We start from the raw sequence: 18376 nt of genomic DNA on the forward strand, positions 1-18376 counted from the left end.
TGATTGATATAACGAAAACTCCATCTGTAAACCTGCAATCTAAGGATAAGTGCATGATTGCTACAAAAATATTAATACAATTTTCCTGGTTATAATATTCCCTGGGGCCTACCCATCACTTCCAAGACTCCTTGTTCTTCTTAAAGCTGAAGATAGTTCTTAATGACATTGGCTGTATCTTTAGAGTTGTTGTCCTGCTGCAAAATAAATTTGGGGCCAATTACATGCCTTCCTAATTGCATGAGATTATCTGCTTGTAGTTCTCAGCATTGATGGCACCATTGATCCTGACCAAATCTCTATTTTCAGAAATGCAGCCCCAAACTTGCAAGGGACCTCCACCATGCTTCACTGTTGCCTGCAGACACTTTTTATTCCACAACCTCACCTCACCACAACAGCAGCAGAGTTTGGCTGTTCCTCATCCAGTTTTAAGCCTCCTACATACCTTTTTCTGCTTCAGTTTATAACTGTGTTTAAATCTAGATATGAAATTGATAATCATTGGCACCTTCTTGGTATAATTGGTTAATCATATACCTAACACTAATCCTACAAAATCCCTGACTTTGTGCAAGTGTAAGAATTGATGCTGGTTTGGTCACACCAAATATTAATGTGACTTAGATTTTCTTTCAGATTGCTCACTTTACATTTCGTAAATTGATGAAAATAAACAAAATATATATTTTTGAAAGTGTTCTTACTTTACAGCATTTCTTCACACCTGCCTAAAACATTTGCAGAGTACTGTATATATACACACACAATATATATATTTCACACACACACACACACATATTTACGCACGCACACATTAAAACAGTATATCCATGCAGCAGGCATTACTACACCCATGAGAACATGGACAGCAAAAAACAGCCTGGACAGGGTTGTATTCGTATTTAGTTTTTGTTTTCCTTAAATACTGTCCTGAAGGAATTTTAATAATACATTAAATGATCTTACCATTGATATTTCCATCCAGATCAATGTCACCAAATATGAACTTTATCTTTTCTGTTGCATGATTATTGTCGGAGGAGCCATGGACTGCATTCTGCAGAATATTCTTGGCAAACAAGCCCCTCAGAGAATCAGGGGCTGATGTTTGAGCTATAGTGGGGTCTGTAGGGCCCATCAGTGCTCTCCACTCCTTCACTGCATTCTCTTTGCTAAGGATCATCATTAAACAAGGACCTCTGAAATTAAATAGAACATAAAATACTTCACATTTCAAATATAATTTTCGTGATATGAAACTGAACTGAGGGAAAACATTTTAAGAGCAAATTGAATAACACTTAACCAATGATTAAGAGAGCCAATTATGATTGGACAAGATATAAGGATATGCTAGAATCTGCATACTCTGTTCTAAATTATTGCAGTGCAGGATTACTTCTTAAAGATTTATTATCCCCAAGAAAAAGGTTTCCAATGCATGAAATCTTCAGCAGAATACAAACACTAAAAAATGCTGAGCCATCTGGCTCATAGGCTCACTTAGCTTCAACTGCAGTACCATGCTGCACAATTAACCAATCTCCCTGACTGTGTTGTCCAGCTCTCCTGGATATTTGGCTCTCTAGCCTTTAGTTACAGCACCCTGCTGCATGACCCGCCTATGGATTGTGGTTCTCCTGACACCCCGATAGGAGCTGACCTGACTCCTGGAACTGAGACCTCCTGTCTCCTGGGTGGGACCCTATGACCCCTCGGTGAGACCCTCTGTCTCTTGGCTTCTGGCTGGGCACCTCTGACCCCTCAATGAGCCCCTCTGTCTCTTGGCTTCTGGCTGAAGCTCTCTAACCCCTGAGCTACAGTATTCTCAGACCTGAGTATATAATGATCCTGCACACCTGTGTACTAGGTTGCAGGAGTCCAGCAAAACCCAGACACAGGTTTAAATGTTCTGATTCAGTACTACAGAATCCAGAGAAAGCCAAATGCACAGCTTTCTCTGCCCAGAAACACTAGTCTTGAATGTTGCATTTACCCTAAAAGCGAATCCTGTGTCTCATTCTCCGATATTCTCACAGTGACAGGGCCTCTCACTGTCACACTTTATATATTTTGACTCTTAAGCTGCAGTCAGGGTGTCGAATGTCATCTGTCATTGGCTGTGGCATTCTCCTTGTCTCTCTGTCCAGCTGCAAGGTGAATAATGTGGTCAGTCTCTGGGTGGCGACCAAACCGGATATAAGCCAGCCTAGCTTGCAGTCTCATGCTTGTGATAAAGTATGTTAGAGTGTGTAATACCTGATCAAGCTACCTGTTTGTCTGCCCTGCTCTGCTAGATTGGATTTCACTGTGTATGACCTCGGATTGGATAATGACTATTCTCTTAAATCTGCCTGCCTTTTACCTGGACTGTCACTGAACCACACTGCCTGTCTGCCAATCAAAACAACCGGTTTGCTTTGCTCAGTTTGTGCCTGCCCTGGTGAGGTGGCCAGGCATTATAGCGTTGTTTATAAGTCCTGGGGGCAACCGAGTACCCGGTAGGCCTGCTTGCCTTATGGGAAATGGGGTTGCTATAAGTGAAGAACACAGAAGTCAGCTATAGTGTCTGACCATCTGCTTTAGGGGTAAGGGTGACAGATGTCTCAGATAAGCAATATACTGTATAAAGAACCAATTAGAGTGATATTGAATGCCCAATTTCACTTTCAAACAATTCTTCTTACTGTATCACCATTTCCAAAATGCACAAGTGATTCCAAAACTATATATATATATTATATATATATATATATATATATATATATAGTAAAACCTTGGATTGCGAGCATAATTCGTTCTGGAAACATGCTTGTAATCCAAAGCACTCTTATATCAAAGTGAATTTCCCCATAAGAAATAATGGAAACTCAGATGATTTGTTCCACAAGTCCTTCAGTTTATAGGCTATATACAAAGATTATAAGATTATAGCAATGTGATAGGTTGTGTAACCATAAAATGTCCATCCACAATATGCAGCCTTCCCAAAATCTAGCAGAGCTACAGAATATAAGAGAGATGAGAGTGTAGCAATATGGTTACATTTAATGAAGGTTCAACATTTAGCAACTCACATGGTTGATGATTAAAATAGGCACACCTAAGTATGCAGGCATCCGGGGTAAAGCTGTCCACATAGACCATCCTCTGAACCACCGGCTCTCACCACTGTCAGTCTGCAATCATGACCGGGAAGAATAGCCTGCAGTAGAGCGATCTGAAAGTGAGGCTTTGAATCAGTCCTGGAGTGCAGCAGGGAAGGGATGATGAAGATAGCTGTGCAGAGGATGGTCTATGTGGACAGCTTTACCCCAGATGCCTGCATACTTAGATGTGCCTGTTTTAATCATCAACCATGTGAGTTGCTAAATATTGAACCTTCATTAAATGTAACCATATTGCTACACTTTAAAGGCTCCTCTCTTCTTTTTTATACAAGACGCTACTTGTATATCAAGACATCGCTTGTATATCAAGTCAAAATTTATTTAAAAAATTTGCTTGTCTTGCAAAGCGCTCTCAAACCAAGTTACTCTCAAACCAAGGTTTTACTGTATATTATATAATATATTATAGAGTAAAAAAACTTAGCTCAATAACAATTACAATAGGTTTTCACAACTTATATGTGCCCAAATTAATGTGTTAGGAACACTCCCTGTGTACACTGAAGTGCTGTCATGAATCTGCCAGTTAAGAGTTAACTTAGTGCAGACTAATTGCACTAATTGGCAAAAGGCTGGCCTATTTAAACACCACAGCAGCACTGAGCCATTGCTGTCTTGTCTGCAGCTTTACCTGTACTTCCTGATCCTGAACCTGCTGTTTCCTGTTGACTTCCTGATCGACCTCCCGGCTTGTCCACTACTTCGTCTGCTTGCTGCCCGCCCTGACCTTGGCTCGTTCCTGTGACCACTCTCCTGCCTTATCCTTGTCGGCTTATCTGCTTCTGATTCTGGACGTGTTCACCTCCTGGTGGGGCAACCCTGGGGACCGCGACCTGGTGTTAGCTTGCAGCGCAGTCTATCCCCACCACCAGGGGCTCTAGTGAAAACCAGCTAGCACTTAGACTCCGCACCTCAGACTAGCCCGTGTCTACCACCAGTGTGACCCGTCCGTGTTCCTGTTGTACCAGATCCCACGAGGCTACCTCTGCACGTCAGGCTCAGCCACCAGCACCATTACAGTACAAGACAGCCATGTCGGAGCCTGCAAGAGGGGCCTCTCCTCTGGACGAGATCTGCCAACACTTGGCAGCATTGTCGCAAACAGTCAAGTCGCTCCAGGACAGCTATGTGCACTTGGAGGAACGCATGCACTCTGTGACTAACCCGGGGATCCCTCCTGTTTCTTTGGTACCCCCAACTTCCACGACACCAACAGGTTCGGTCTCAGGACCCACAGTGGTGATGCTACCACCTGAACCCAGGGTTCCTACACCAGAGCGATTTTCAGGAGATCGGGACAAATTTAGGGCGTTCCGTAACGCATGCGAACTTTATTTCTCACTGCAGCCCCGGACTTTCTCCTTGGAAGCCACCAAGGTTGGATTTGTCATCTCCCTACTCTTGGATGAACCCCAGTCCTGGGCACACCGACTTCTTGAAGAGTGCAGCCCACACCTAGACTCCTTGTCTTCCTTTTTTGGTGCCATGGCTCAATTATACGATGATCCACAGCGCACTTCCACAGCGGAAGCTGCTCTTCATGCACTCCAGCAAGGCCGCAGAGCAGTAGAGGAGTACGTCTCGGATTTTAGACGGTGGAGTACTGATACCGAGTGGAACGACGCAGCGCTACGTCACCAGTTCCGCTCAGGCCTATCTGAGGGTCTGAAGGACGAGCTAGCCCGAGTTGGCATTCCAGACTCCCTAGAGGCATTGCTTTCATTGGCTATCCAGATAGATCGCCGGCTTCGTGAGCGCCGTGCGGAAAGGTCTGCCCAGCACCCACGCCCGTTCTGGATGATGCCGCGGTTCGCAACTCCGGCTCATGTCACCTCCACCAGGCCCATTCCGGCCAACCTGGCTCCTGCTAACTTCACACCAGATGCCCCAGAACCCATGCAGGTTGGCGTTATGCGGTCTACCCTAACCGCTGAAGAACGACACCGCCGGCAAAAGAATAACCTCTGCCTATACTGTGGTGAAGCCGGCCATTACGTACGTTCTTGCCCAGCAAAGTTACGTAAGTTTCTCTCCATCTCTCCTTCAAGTTATCCAGCATCCGCTGCCAGTGCTACTCACTTAGCGCTCCCTGTTTCGTTTCAACTCCCGGGAGGTACAATACCAGTCACCGCAATTATTGATTCTGGAGCGTGCAGCTGTTTCATTGATCTCACGTTCGCCATCCAACAACACATCCCTCTTCAAACCAAGACTCAAGGACTTTCCATTTTTCTTGCAGATGGGTCTCATATTAAGTCTGGACCTGTGACTCAGGAGACCCCTCCACTTCCTATGGTCACTTCTTCAGGTCACAAAGAGCTACTCAGCCTGGATGCTATTGCTTCCCCTTTATTTCCGGTTATCCTGGGATTGCCGTGGCTGCAGGCCCAAATCGATTGGATGACAAGAACGATCAAATTTCAGTCTGATTACTGCATAAACTCCTGTTTACCGGTCTCTCTCAGCCCTGCCAGTACCCTGCTCTGTTTGGACTCTGACACAGATCTGCTTTCTGCTGTGCCTAAGCCTTATCATGGCTACCTGGACGTTTTTAGTAAACGGGGGGCCGAGACCCTTCCTCCTCATCGCACATACGACTGCCCGATCGAGTTACTTCCTGGGGCCGGGATTCCATTCGGTCGTATCTTCCCTTTGTCAGAACGGGAATTGGAGGCTCTGAAAGAATACGTGGATGAAAATCTAAAGAAGGGGTTCATTCGTCCATCGACATCCCCAGCAGGGGCAGGAATCTTCTTCGTGGAAAAAAAGGACCACTCTCTCCGCCCCTGTGTGGACTATCGGGAACTAAATAAGATCACGGTCAAGAACCGTTACCCTCTTCCCCTGGTACCAGAACTTTTCCAAAGACTGAGGTCAGCCTCCATTTTCACTAAGTTAGACTTACGTGGGGCCTATAATTTGGTCCGTATTCGTGAGGGGGATGAGTGGAAAACAGCGTTTCGCACCAGGTTTGGGCATTTTGAATATCTGGTGATGCCCTTCGGCCTGTGCAACGCCCCAGCAACCTTTCAACATTTTGTGAATGATATTTTCAGAGACTGGTTAGATATCTTTGTTATTGTCTACCTGGACGATATCTTGATTTTCTCTGCATCCCTGGATCAACATCGGGGACATGTCAAAAATGTCCTCGGCAGACTCCGCCAACACGGATTATATGCCAAGCCGGAGAAGTGCGACTTTGAACGCCAGAGTATTCAGTTCCTAGGTCTCATAATTTCCACTGAAGGAATTAAGATGGATCCCCAAAAGGTCTCAGCCATCTTGGACTGGCCACCCCCGTCAGACAAGAAGGGGGTCCAGCGCTTCGTAGGTTTTGCCAACTTTTACAGGAGATTTATTAAGGGATTCTCTGACATCATTTCCCCCATTACACAGCTCACGAAGCAGAATACCCGGTTCAATTGGCCTCCTGAAGCCCAGACTGCCTTTCTAACCTTGAAAAGGCTCTTTACAACTGCTCCCATCCTGAGTCACCCGAATCCTGCCCTTCCTTACCTTCTTGAAGTAGATGCATCAGAAGTGGCCGTGGGGGCAGTTATTTCGCAAAGGCAGGGTACTAAAGATCTCATACATCCTATAGCCTTCTTCTCTCGTAAACTTTCCCCAGCAGAAAGGAACTATGACGTTGGCGATCGAGAACTTCTGGCCATTAAGGCTGCCCTTGAGGAGTGGAGGTACTTGTTGGAAGGGGCAACGCATCCTATCCTCATCTTCACAGATCACAAGAATCTTGAGTATTTAAGAGCTGCTAAACGGCTGAGGCCACGTCAGGCACGTTGGGCATTGTTTTTCTCAAGATTTTCCTTCCATATTACCTACCGGCCGGGATCTAAAAATGTCAAGCCAGATGCGCTCTCCCGCATGTTTGATGATCCAAAGGAAGTGCCAGTACCCGACACCATCCTGTCCGCAGGTAATTTTTTGTTATTACAGACCAACCTGATGGCCCAAATAAAGCAAGCTTCTGCAAAGAATCTCTGTCTCCCTGAGGTGTCCCTGGTACCCAGAGATGGGTTATTATGGCTTAAAGACAAGATCTTTGTCCCTGAAGAGGTCCGAGTGACGGTTTTAGGGTTATGCCATGACCACCCTCTGGCGGGCCATTTTGGTACTCATAAGACCCTGGATCTATTACAACGAACATTTTGGTGGCCAAATCTGGAACAGAGTTGCAGGGAGTACGTGAAGTCTTGTACCGTCTGTACCCGGAGCAAGTCTGTAAGAAACAAGGCGTGGGGCCTGCTCAGGCCACTACCAGTCCCTGACAGGCCTTGGAAGATGGTCGCCATGGACTTCATAGTGGAGCTTCCCCCCTCAGAGGGCTGTTCCGCCATTTTTGTGGTCATTGATCGTCTATCTAAGATGGCCCATTTCTTGCCACTCAGGAATACGCCCACGGCCAAGGAGACTGCAGAAGTTTTTATTAAAGAGATCGTTAGGCTTCATGGGGTTCCTGCAAATATTGTTTCAGATAGAGGGGTCCAGTTTACCTCCCGCTTCTGGAAAGCCTTGTGCGACGCGTTGAAGATTGAGCTGTCCTTGTCTTCCGCCTACCATCCTCAGACTAATGGACAAACCGAAAGGACAAACCAGACGTTGGAACAGTATATCCGTTGTTTCACCACATTTGTCCAGGATGACTGGGTGGCCCTACTACCATTGGCAGAGTTTGCATACAACAATGCTAAACATTCTGGTACAGGGCAAGCTCCATTCTTCGCAAACTACGGTTTCCATCCGTCCTTCTTACCGGACGTTCCCGCTGAACCCACAGTTCCAGCAGTACAGGATATCATTAGCTTCCTCAACCGCAATTGTAAACTGCTGCAGGATGCTATAATAAGGGCACAAGCAGCCTCTAAAAAGATTTTTGACAGGAAGAGGAGAGGGGAACTAATCCTTCAACCAGGTGACCAGGTATGGCTATCTACATGCAACCTCCGCCTAGCCTGTCCCTCAAAGAAATTGGCACCCAAGTTTATTGGACCCTTCCCAGTCAAGAGGAAACTCAACGAGGTCTCATATGAATTACACTTACCTGATTCTCTTAGAATTCATCCGGTGTTTCATGTCTCCTTGTTAAAACCTACAGTCCCTAACTCCTTCCCGGGCAGAAGCTCGGAACCACCCGAACCTGTGATTGTCGATGGGGAGGAAGAATATGAGGTGGAAGCTATTTTGGATTGCAGGAGGAGGAGAGGTCAATTACAGTTTCTCATAAAGTGGAAAGGTTACGGCCTGGAAGAAAATTCCTGGGAACCGGAACGGAATATCCATGCTAAAGAACTGATCTATGCTTTCTTTCACAGTCACCCACAAAAGAAAAACCTATTGGGCACCCGGAGGTTGCCCTTAAGGGGGGGGCAATGTTAGGAACACTCCCTGTGTACACTGAAGTGCTGTCATGAATCTGCCAGTTAAGAGTTAACTTAGTGCAGACTAATTGCACTAATTGGCAAAAGGCTGGCCTATTTAAACACCACAGCAGCACTGAGCCATTGCTGTCTTGTCTGCAGCTTTACCTGTACTTCCTGATCCTGAACCTGCTGTTTCCTGTTGACTTCCTGATCGACCTCCCGGCTTGTCCACTACTTCGTCTGCTTGCTGCCCGCCCTGACCTTGGCTCGTTCCTGTGACCACTCTCCTGCCTTATCCTTGTCGGCTTATCTGCTTCTGATTCTGGACGTGTTCACCTCCTGGTGGGGCAACCCTGGGGACCGCGACCTGGTGTTAGCTTGCAGCGCAGTCTATCCCCACCACCAGGGGCTCTAGTGAAAACCAGCTAGCACTTAGACTCCGCACCTCAGACTAGCCCGTGTCTACCACCAGTGTGACCCGTCCGTGTTCCTGTTGTACCAGATCCCACGAGGCTACCTCTGCACGTCAGGCTCAGCCACCAGCACCATTACATAATGTAATAAATGTGATATAGGTTGACCCCAGAACCCCAGTGCTGCAAGTCCAATGCAATTAAATGAACACACCACACTCACTAATGTGAGTTCATACAAAAGGGTGTTGAGTGGGCACAGTTCTTGTGGGGTCTTCGTCACTAAGTGGGGCAGTGCCCCGATGAGAGTAATAGAATATAGGTTCTACCATTGTGCACCCTATGCGCTCACCTTTAAAACAGGACCTATATATTTCACAGGTCTCATACACTTAGATTCTTAACTTGGGGGTCGCTGTTGGAGTTTGACTCTCTCAGGTTGCACTTTGAATGCAAATTTGTGTATAGGGCCCTTTAAGAGATCCTGTTCATCCCTCCATATTCAGGGATAAACACTTCAAAACAAAGAGAAATCGGCAATGGTGCAATATAGTTTTAAAATGATTATTCTTCATTAGTAAAATAACTGCACTTCATTCCATCTATAGTTAATCTCCGCATCAATAGGAAAACATGTAGTTCACAAACACAAACAGTGAATCTCACTTTCGGTTTCAATCCTTACTGGAAGGCTACATTCACACCTGAGCGTAGCGTTTTTCGCGCGTTTTTTACCGCGATTTTAGCGGCGTTTTTTACCGCGATTTTACCGCGATTTTTACCGCGATTTTTGTGCAGGCGTTTTTAGATTGAATAGAGATCAATGGAAAACGCCTGTAATCTGCCCAAAAAGAAGCTCATGTACTTTTTTGAGCGTTGGGCGTTTTGTATACAGCGTCAAAACGCTCAGATGTGAACAGGGGCCATTGAAATGAATAGGATTTGTCTTGTTGGGCGTTTTGAGAGCTGATCCTAGAGCAGAAAAACGCCCCAAAAACGCCCCAAAACGCCTAGATGTGAACGGAGCCGAAGTGACATCACCCGTGAAATTGAGCATTGAATATCACTCTAATTGGTTGTTTATATATTACTTATCCAAGAAATCACTATCATTGTTTACGCATTGTATCGATTTATTAGGAGCATCGCTATACTTATTCACTGTATATTATCTCTGTTTAGTGGTGTGGGAGCACAAAACAGGTGTTAGCAGCAGTAATATACATATAGATCAGCTCAGTGGCAGCGCATACGTTTTTTGATAACATTTAGCTTTTGGTCTTTAGTATTGTTCAGGAGCTGGCAGGACTAGCTCCCTATCATGTGACCACTGTGACAGCCAATCACAGTGGTCATCTGTTTGGCTGATCCTTCCTGCCCAGGACTATAAATAACCACAGGACTTTATTATACAATGCTGTTATGTGTACTCAGAAGTTAGGAGACAGTGTGTGAGGCCAGGTAGTTGAAACTTCTGGCCCAGTAATAAATTATACACAGACAACAGAAATACTGAGCATATCATTCATGTCAACCTGTTCATTTTATTTCTATATATGTTGTTGTCATGAAAACCAAGAATGTTGATCGGTATGTTCACCTGTTTGGTTACATTTTCATGTTCATCCTTTATGTTCAATAAAGCTTTTTGGAATTAAAAAAAAAAAAAAAAAAAACAGAAATACAACTGAACACAAGGGCAAACAAATTAAAAAAAAAAAAGTACACTGCTCAAAGAAATTAAAGGAACACTTGTTAATCAGAGTATAGCATTAAGTCAATAAAACTCCTGGGATATTGCACTGGTCAGTTAAGTAGCAGAGAGGGTTGTTAATCAGTTTCAGCTGCTTTGGTGTTTATGAAATTAACAGGTGCACTAGATGGGCAACAATGACACAACCTCCAAAACAGGAATGGTTTTACAGATGATGGCCACTGACATTTTTTTCCCCTACTCATCTTTCCTGACTATTTTTCACTAGTTTTGCATTTGGCTAGGTTCAGTGTTACTACTGGTAACATGAGGCGATACCTGAACCCTATAGAGGTTGCCCAGGCAGTCCAACTCCTCCAGGATGCCACACCAATATATGTTCCATTGCCAAAAGGTTTGCTGTGTTTCCCAGTACAGTCTCAAGAGCATGGCGGATGTTCCAGAAGACAGGCAGTTACTCTACCAGTATCTGCTCCTTTGCGCAAGCAGGAACAGGATGAGCACAGCCAGAGCCCTACAAAATGACCTCCAGCAGGCCACTGGTGTGAATGTCTCTGGCCAAACAATCAGAAGAAGACTTCATGAGGGTGGCTTGAGGGCCCGACGTCCTCAAGTGGGCCCTGTGCTCACTGCCCGGCACTGTGGAGCTCGATTGGCATTTGCAAATGAACACCAGAATTGGCAGGTCTGCCACTGGCGCCCTGTGCTTTTCACAGATGAGAGCAGGTTCACCCTGAGCACATGCGACAGACATGAAAGGGTATGGAGAAGCCGTGGAGAACATTATGCTGCCTGTAACATTGTTCAGCATGACCGGTTTGGTGGTGGGTCAGTGATGGTCTGGGGAGGTATATCCATGGAGGGATGCACAGATCTCTACAGGCTGGACAATGGCACCCTTACTGCCACTATGTATCGGAATAAAATCCTTGGACCCATTGTTAGACCCTATGCCTGGATTCCTCCTGGTGCACCACAATGCCCAGCCTTATGTGGAGAGAGTATGCTGCCAGTTCCTGGAGGATGAAGGAATTTATACCATTTAATGGCCCCCACGCTCGCTGGACCTAAATCCAATAGAACACCTCTGGGACAATATGTTTCGGTCCATCTGACACCACCAGGTTGCACCTCAGTCTGTTCAGGAGCTCAGTGATGCCCTGGTCCAGATCTGGGAGGAAATACCCCAGGACAGCATCCCTCCTCTCATTAGGAGCATGCTGTGACGTTGTAAGGCATGCATACAAGCACGTGGGGGCTATACAAACTACTAAGTACCATTTTGAGCTGCTGCAATGAAATTTCAGCACAATGGACTAGTCTGCTGCACCATTTTTTCCCTTTGATTTTCGGGTGTCTTTGAATTCAGCCCTCTGTAGGTTGATAATGTTCATTTCCATCAAACGATGTGGCATCCATTCATTCCTAACACATTACCCAGTCCATATCTTTATAGATATTCAGCATGATATTTTTCCCCATTAAGATATGATGTGTTTTCAAAGTGTTCCTTTAATTTTTTTGAGCAGGTAATAATAAAGTAGGAATGAGTTTTCTAATTTTGGTTTCAATCCAATTGTGACTGGTTATCTTTAAACATACAAAATACAGTTCTTACTACCCTTGTGGCTGATTTGGATTGTATAGAGAATTTTCATACTAATGGCAAGAAAATTTACAGAAACATGGCAACATAGATATCCGTGAAGATGTTTTGCATATTAAAAATGGCTGAAAGATTCCAGTTCAATGGAACTATTTTTGTGATGACGTTGCAAAAATGCGTAATCTAGAAAGTCGCCCATATTGTCTATGACGACTAGCAGTTGACTAGAAATAGCATGTCTGATATTGTCTTAATCAGCTAGAGAAGCCTCTTTTGTGCTCTACATTAAAGTGGAGTTCCGGCCTCAAAAAAATGTTTTAGATAAAAATACCCCTGGGACAGTCAGGGCTAGTGCATTTCAGCAATGATAGCCTCTGAACTGTCCCCAGGTTCACTTACCTTTTAGAAGAAATACTTCCATTGAAAATGTTTTGTCCAGCGCTGCCATCTCAGGTGTGGGCAGCTGAAGCCAGAGCATCCTCTTCGGTGTCCTCTTCAGTGACATCGGAGTCCCAGAATGCCCTGCACCGGCCCTGCTCATCACTTCCGGTGCAGGTGCGTCATCCCTGCACAGCTTCTGGGCATGCCCAGAAGCTGTTTAGCAGGGAATGACGCGCCTGCACCGGAAGTGACGAGCAGGGCCGGTGCAGGCGCATTGACTCCTGGGAGCGATGACGTTCAGCTCCCAGGAGTCAATGCAAGCAGGAATAGACGGCGTGGGCTGCGGCCGAGGAGGGAGGAAGTGGAAGGAAGGTAAGTATATTTTCTTAAAAAACAAGGTATGTAAAGCAAAAAAAAAAAAAAAAAAAAATTGTGATTATCCAATTCTTTTTCAGATTACTTAGAGCAAGCGGATGTCAAATTTTCATTTTGAGGCTGAAACTCAAATTTAGTTTCCCTTTGTTCTACACACGCTCACTGGACAGAGGCACAGCAGCTGGTAAAGGTTAGCCAGGAATTTAGGACAAGTCTTTCCCCTTTAACAATGTCAAACTAAATCAGATAGAGGCACAAAAGTGTCCTTCTCTTGCTAAAGGTAATGGCAGAACTTTTGTGGTATCTGTTTTAGAGCTGGGCTTTTAAGCTGGCCATATACTGATTGAAATGCATCCTGTTCAGCAGGGACAGGCCGAATTACGATCAGTATGTGGCAGTCTCCACTCAACAAAAGATGATCGTTTGAATGATTTCTTTTGCAGGGATACATTGGAAAATTTGCCTCAATCAGTATCAGCTGTCAGAAGACAATCTCTTCCAGGGGGGATTCCTCCACTCACCTTGTTTGTTTATATGCTAAACGTTTAAAATGGAGTAAAGATTCACTTAAAGAACACTATCTTATGACTGTGTCTTCCTAATAATATTATACACAGTCACCTAATGTCTGAAAAACCTTACCTGCACATGTAATTGACAAGTTGTTCAAAAAATGGCTTCCCCTTGTGTTCTTTGTAAAATTCCTCAGCCATCTCTTGGCTCAGATTAGTCTCTTTTATTTGAGAAATGGTAAATCCAGCAACTTGAATTCTCTCCATGATTTCATCTGTAAAAACATGTATCCTATGTAAATTACATATGATATTTACAAAAAAACTGGTCACAAACATCTGTGCTGTCTATGTGATGTACAGTTCAAGGGACCTTTTTCATTCTGCCAAAAAGGTCATCCATCTTATTGGTGTTATTGAATCTTAAGGCGGTCTCTGTTTGCCTTCCTACCAATCTTACTTTCACTGCCAACCCAGTCTGCTTGATTCTTGAGATTACACGTTAGAACAAGTAAATATAGGGTGATGTCTATCACTCTACAGCCTTGCACACTTGCTGTCCTCCGCAATGCTTATTCTTTCAATTGGTTATCCATATTACCCTATCTAGGCATCACTCTAACCCCTTCATACTAATCCTTATACCAGGCGAACCTTCCAACCTTTAGGCATGTGAATTCATTGCTTGATTCTTGGCAGGCATATATTCCATTAATAAACAAGCAAATAATTGGGGGAGCAAACCCTGAACATGTATATCTAAAGCCGGTGCAGCTATGGACCAAGCAACATGTATATTAAAAAAGAATAGCACACACATGCAAAAGAAATGACTATCAAATATGGACACAATCCATAAAGAAAAATGGGGATTTAGTCCCACCATATGGCCATATCGTGCTCAAGCCCACCACTGCATCAAAGTACCCCATTATCAGTGGGTCCTACACTATCCATAAAAAAGGGGTGAATCCATTAACAACTTAAGGACCAAGCCTATTTCTGACACATGTTGTTTACAAGTTAAAATCTGTATTTTTAGCTAGAAAATTACTTAGAACCCCCAAACATTATATATATATATATATATATATATATATATATATATATATATATTTTTTTTTTTTTTTTAGCAAAGACTCTGGAAAATAAAATTGCGGTCATTGCAATATTTTTTGTCACGCGGTATTTGAGCAGCAGTCTTTCAAACGCAATTTGTTCGGGAAAAAATACATTTCACTGCATTTAAAAAAACGAAATAGTAAAGTTAGCCCACTTTTTTTGTATATTGCGAAAGATGATGTCACGCCGAGTAAATAGATACCTAACATGTTACGGTTTAAAATTGCGTACACTCATGGAATGGCGACAAACTACGTTACTTAAAAATCTCCATAGGCGACGCTTTAAAAATCTTTAACACTTACCAGTTTAGAGTTACAAAAGTTAGAATTCTTGCTCTCGCTCTGGCGATCACGGCGATACCTCACATGTGTGGTTTAAACACCGTTTTCATTTGTGGGCGCCTTAAGTATGGGTTTTCTTTCGTGCGCAAGCTCACGGCGACGAGGGCGCTTTAAAAAATGTTTTTTCCCTATTTATTTTTATTTTTTATTTTTAAGACAGTTTTTTAAAAAAAAAAAAAATCGAATCACTTTTTTTGCTGTCACAAGGAATGTAAACATCCCTTGTGACAGTAATAGGCAGTAACAGATACTCTTTATGGAGGGATCGGGGATCTAAAAGACCCCAGACCCCTCCACTGCGCTTCAAAGAATTCAAAATGCATAAATCTGTATTTCTTAATACTGACAGTTTTTTAAATTCGGCGCCGTTAGCCGCCAAAAAAACCGGAAGTGGCGTCATCCGGGTTAATACATTGGAGACCCTTCGGGACTCCAACCAGTTGGCGGATGTGACGGCTGGTTGCTCGGGTCTCCCAGAGGAACAGGAGACCGAGACAGGGCAGCAAAAGGCGGCGGGAAGGGGGGACGTCTGCTCGCTGAGATATAGGCCAAACGGCTCCCAAGCTGCAGGTATCATCTCGGTACAACCATTTCTCTGAGCCGACATAAGGGTACGTCGATTTGTGGGAAATGCTTAAATTGTTATATTGCTATTATATGTTTTCTGAGTCCTCCTGGTCCCCTATCCCCCCACATATCCTTTGAATCCGACAGAGAAAACTCTTTACTTTTATCTGGGGTTGCTCTAGTTCTTATTACCTGGCAGCCAATATTGTCCTTGTCTCCCATCTATATGCTACCCATGAACTTCCCCTGTGGGCCTACAGAGATGTGGATTGTCAACCCGTCCCCTCTCCTACCTCCCCTGGCTACCTTCAAATTGTCGTCCCTGGACACTTAATCTAATGTTATCATTCACATTAAAATTATGGGATTCAAATTCTCCTTGAGCCATGCTGCCCTGTATCTCCCCCATGGCTCTATTGGCTCTATTACCCTATATTTCTTGTGAGTTGGGGGAAACCTACTCAGTTTCACTGGTGGTCCATCCATAACATACCCAAAGAAATTTTCTTTACACTTTGATACTGAACAATTCTCCTCTATTTTACTGATGACTGTGACATTAAATGCCAGTCCAACCTTAATTTCTTTACTTTATTTTTCTATTATTAACGCCAAAAGGACACCTATCAGATCATATCAGAGGCATTGGGCGGCAGAGCTGAATTTACCATTGGGTCTGGAGGATTGGTAAATTATACGCTCTAATGTACTCATTTTGGAAAATTCCTTTAAAGTGCTGTACAGATGGTAATTTACCCTAGCACGTATAGCCTGATTTCTTCCAGATTACTCCTTCACTTGTTTCTGGGGCTAAAACAATTGGTACCATGGTCCATATATTGTGGCTGTCTGGCGGTGAATGGGCTTTGGATAAGGATCTATAATTTAATTCTCTCCTAATACGCACAAATATTTTCAAAAATCCCTATGAAGCCTTATTTAACAAACCAATACCAGATATTTTGCACTCAGAGTAAGCACTAATTACTCATATATTTACTGCCACTAGATTAACTATAGCCAGAGCATGGAAAACCCACAAGGTTATGCTTCAAGGCAATTAAAAATAGGCCTATAGATATCTTGATCAATGAAAACCTTACACACATTTTGGCAGATTTTCATTTCAATTTTTTTCAGATCACCAAGGTAACCAAGAGTAACCTACTCACAGCCTCAAGGATTTAACAACTCTTTCCTATCCTTATGACTTAGCTGCATAATAGACCCCTGGGACTTCCGGGGCTCAGAAAATGTCCTCTTCTCATTTACCTCTGTGTTCTTCCATTGCATCAGGTTTAATAGCTGCCAAGGTATGCTCTAATGGGAAGAAAAAGTTAATTTCCTTTACTGCATCCTGTGGGCATGAACTGCCATGTAGCTGGTTAAGGTCACCATCTGAGGGAGTAAAACGGGCTCTCAAGCTGAAAATAGGGTCAAAGCACAAAGAAAATTAGTAAACAGCATTGTACAACTTTAGGACAAAATAAATAGCAGACTAGGCTTTATACACATATCAAGTTGGAGCATTTAGTGCATGTGTTCTTGGGACACGCCTATCTAGGACAAAGCAACTGATTTACGTAAAGCTAGCGTGTTGCCAAAAACTATTTATGCACGTTTGCACAGTAAAAATAGGTTACCTGTTATAAAGTATGGCCTATCTCTGGCTGCTGACGCATTTGTTAAATCTTTTACATTTATTCAGTCTGCAGTCTATGAACGTCCATGGCTGAGACATGTAGTCCTTTCTGTAGGACCGATATCACAAATATAATGAGGTTAATCTCTTGGCACTTTGTCCACTGTGATTGAGACTTGCATTCTTTTCACAGAAAGCAAGGCATTATGTGACTGGAGGAAGGATGTTGTGATGTTTATCAGCACCTCCTCCCTTCACAGAACTTATCTGAATGGAAGACAGCAATCTCTTATTTTATCTGTACTACAGCCAGAACTACAATCCTCATCTCCAGATATTCAATGCCAACAGGAGACTGCAGGATGATGTAAAAGTAAAAGATTTAATAAACTCTGTAGCAGGCAGAGATGGGACACACAACATTAGAGGTAACTTTTTTTTTAGAGTGCAAATATACAAAAACATTTTGGCTATATTTCAGCTTTAAAAACCTAACACTTTTTTTTATTTTTTTTAACTACTTCCATACTGGGCCTTTTCTGGCACTCCCCGCCTACATGTAAAAATCAACTGAACTCCCCAAACATTTTATATGTTTTTTTTAGTAGAGACCCTAGGGAATAAAATAGTGGTCATTGCAACTTTTTATGTCACATGGTATTTGAGCAGCAATTTTTAAATGCGTTTTATTTTTAAAAAAATGGTTTCATGAATCACGAAAAAAAAAACACCAAAGCTAGCCCAATTTTTTTTTGTATAATGTAAAAGATGATGTTACGCCGAGTAAATAGATGCCATGTCACGATTTAAAATTGCGCATACTCGTGGAATGGCCCCAAAATTTCGGCACTTAAAAATCTCCATAGTCAACACTTTAAAAAAATGTACAGGTTACCTGAATTATTGTTCTCGTTAGACTGTTCACGAGGATACCTCACATGTGTGGTTTGAGCACTGTTTACATACGCAGGTGGGACGTACATATGCGTGCGCTTCTATGTGAGAGCATGCGGAGACAGGGGAGCTTTAAATGTATTATTTTTTTATTGTTTATTTTACGTTTATTTAATTTGACACTTACCCTTTAATTTTTTTATCATTTTTATTCCTATTACAAGGAATGTAAACATCCCTTGTAATAGTAAT

The 18376-nt window shown here is 43.4% G+C and overlaps 1 protein-coding gene across 1 annotated transcript in view; it reads right to left on the reverse strand.

Moving 5' to 3' along the window:
- NME9 (NME/NM23 family member 9) overlaps positions 1–18376 on the reverse strand; it is an 81821-nt gene that overhangs the window by 3758 nt on the left and 59687 nt on the right. Inside the window, exons 13-15 of the mRNA XM_082262097.1 lie at positions 16861–17012; positions 13686–13830; positions 970–1202 (exon numbers count right to left, since the gene is read on the reverse strand). Of these exons, the coding sequence (XP_082118223.1) occupies positions 970–1202; positions 13686–13830; positions 16861–17012 (530 nt within the window). The remainder of the gene's footprint in view (positions 1–969; positions 1203–13685; positions 13831–16860; positions 17013–18376) is intronic.

Source organism: Pelophylax lessonae (assembly GCF_965119305.1).
Source record: "Pelophylax lessonae genome assembly, chromosome: 6".
Lineage (NCBI taxonomy): Eukaryota > Metazoa > Chordata > Amphibia > Anura > Ranidae > Pelophylax > Pelophylax lessonae.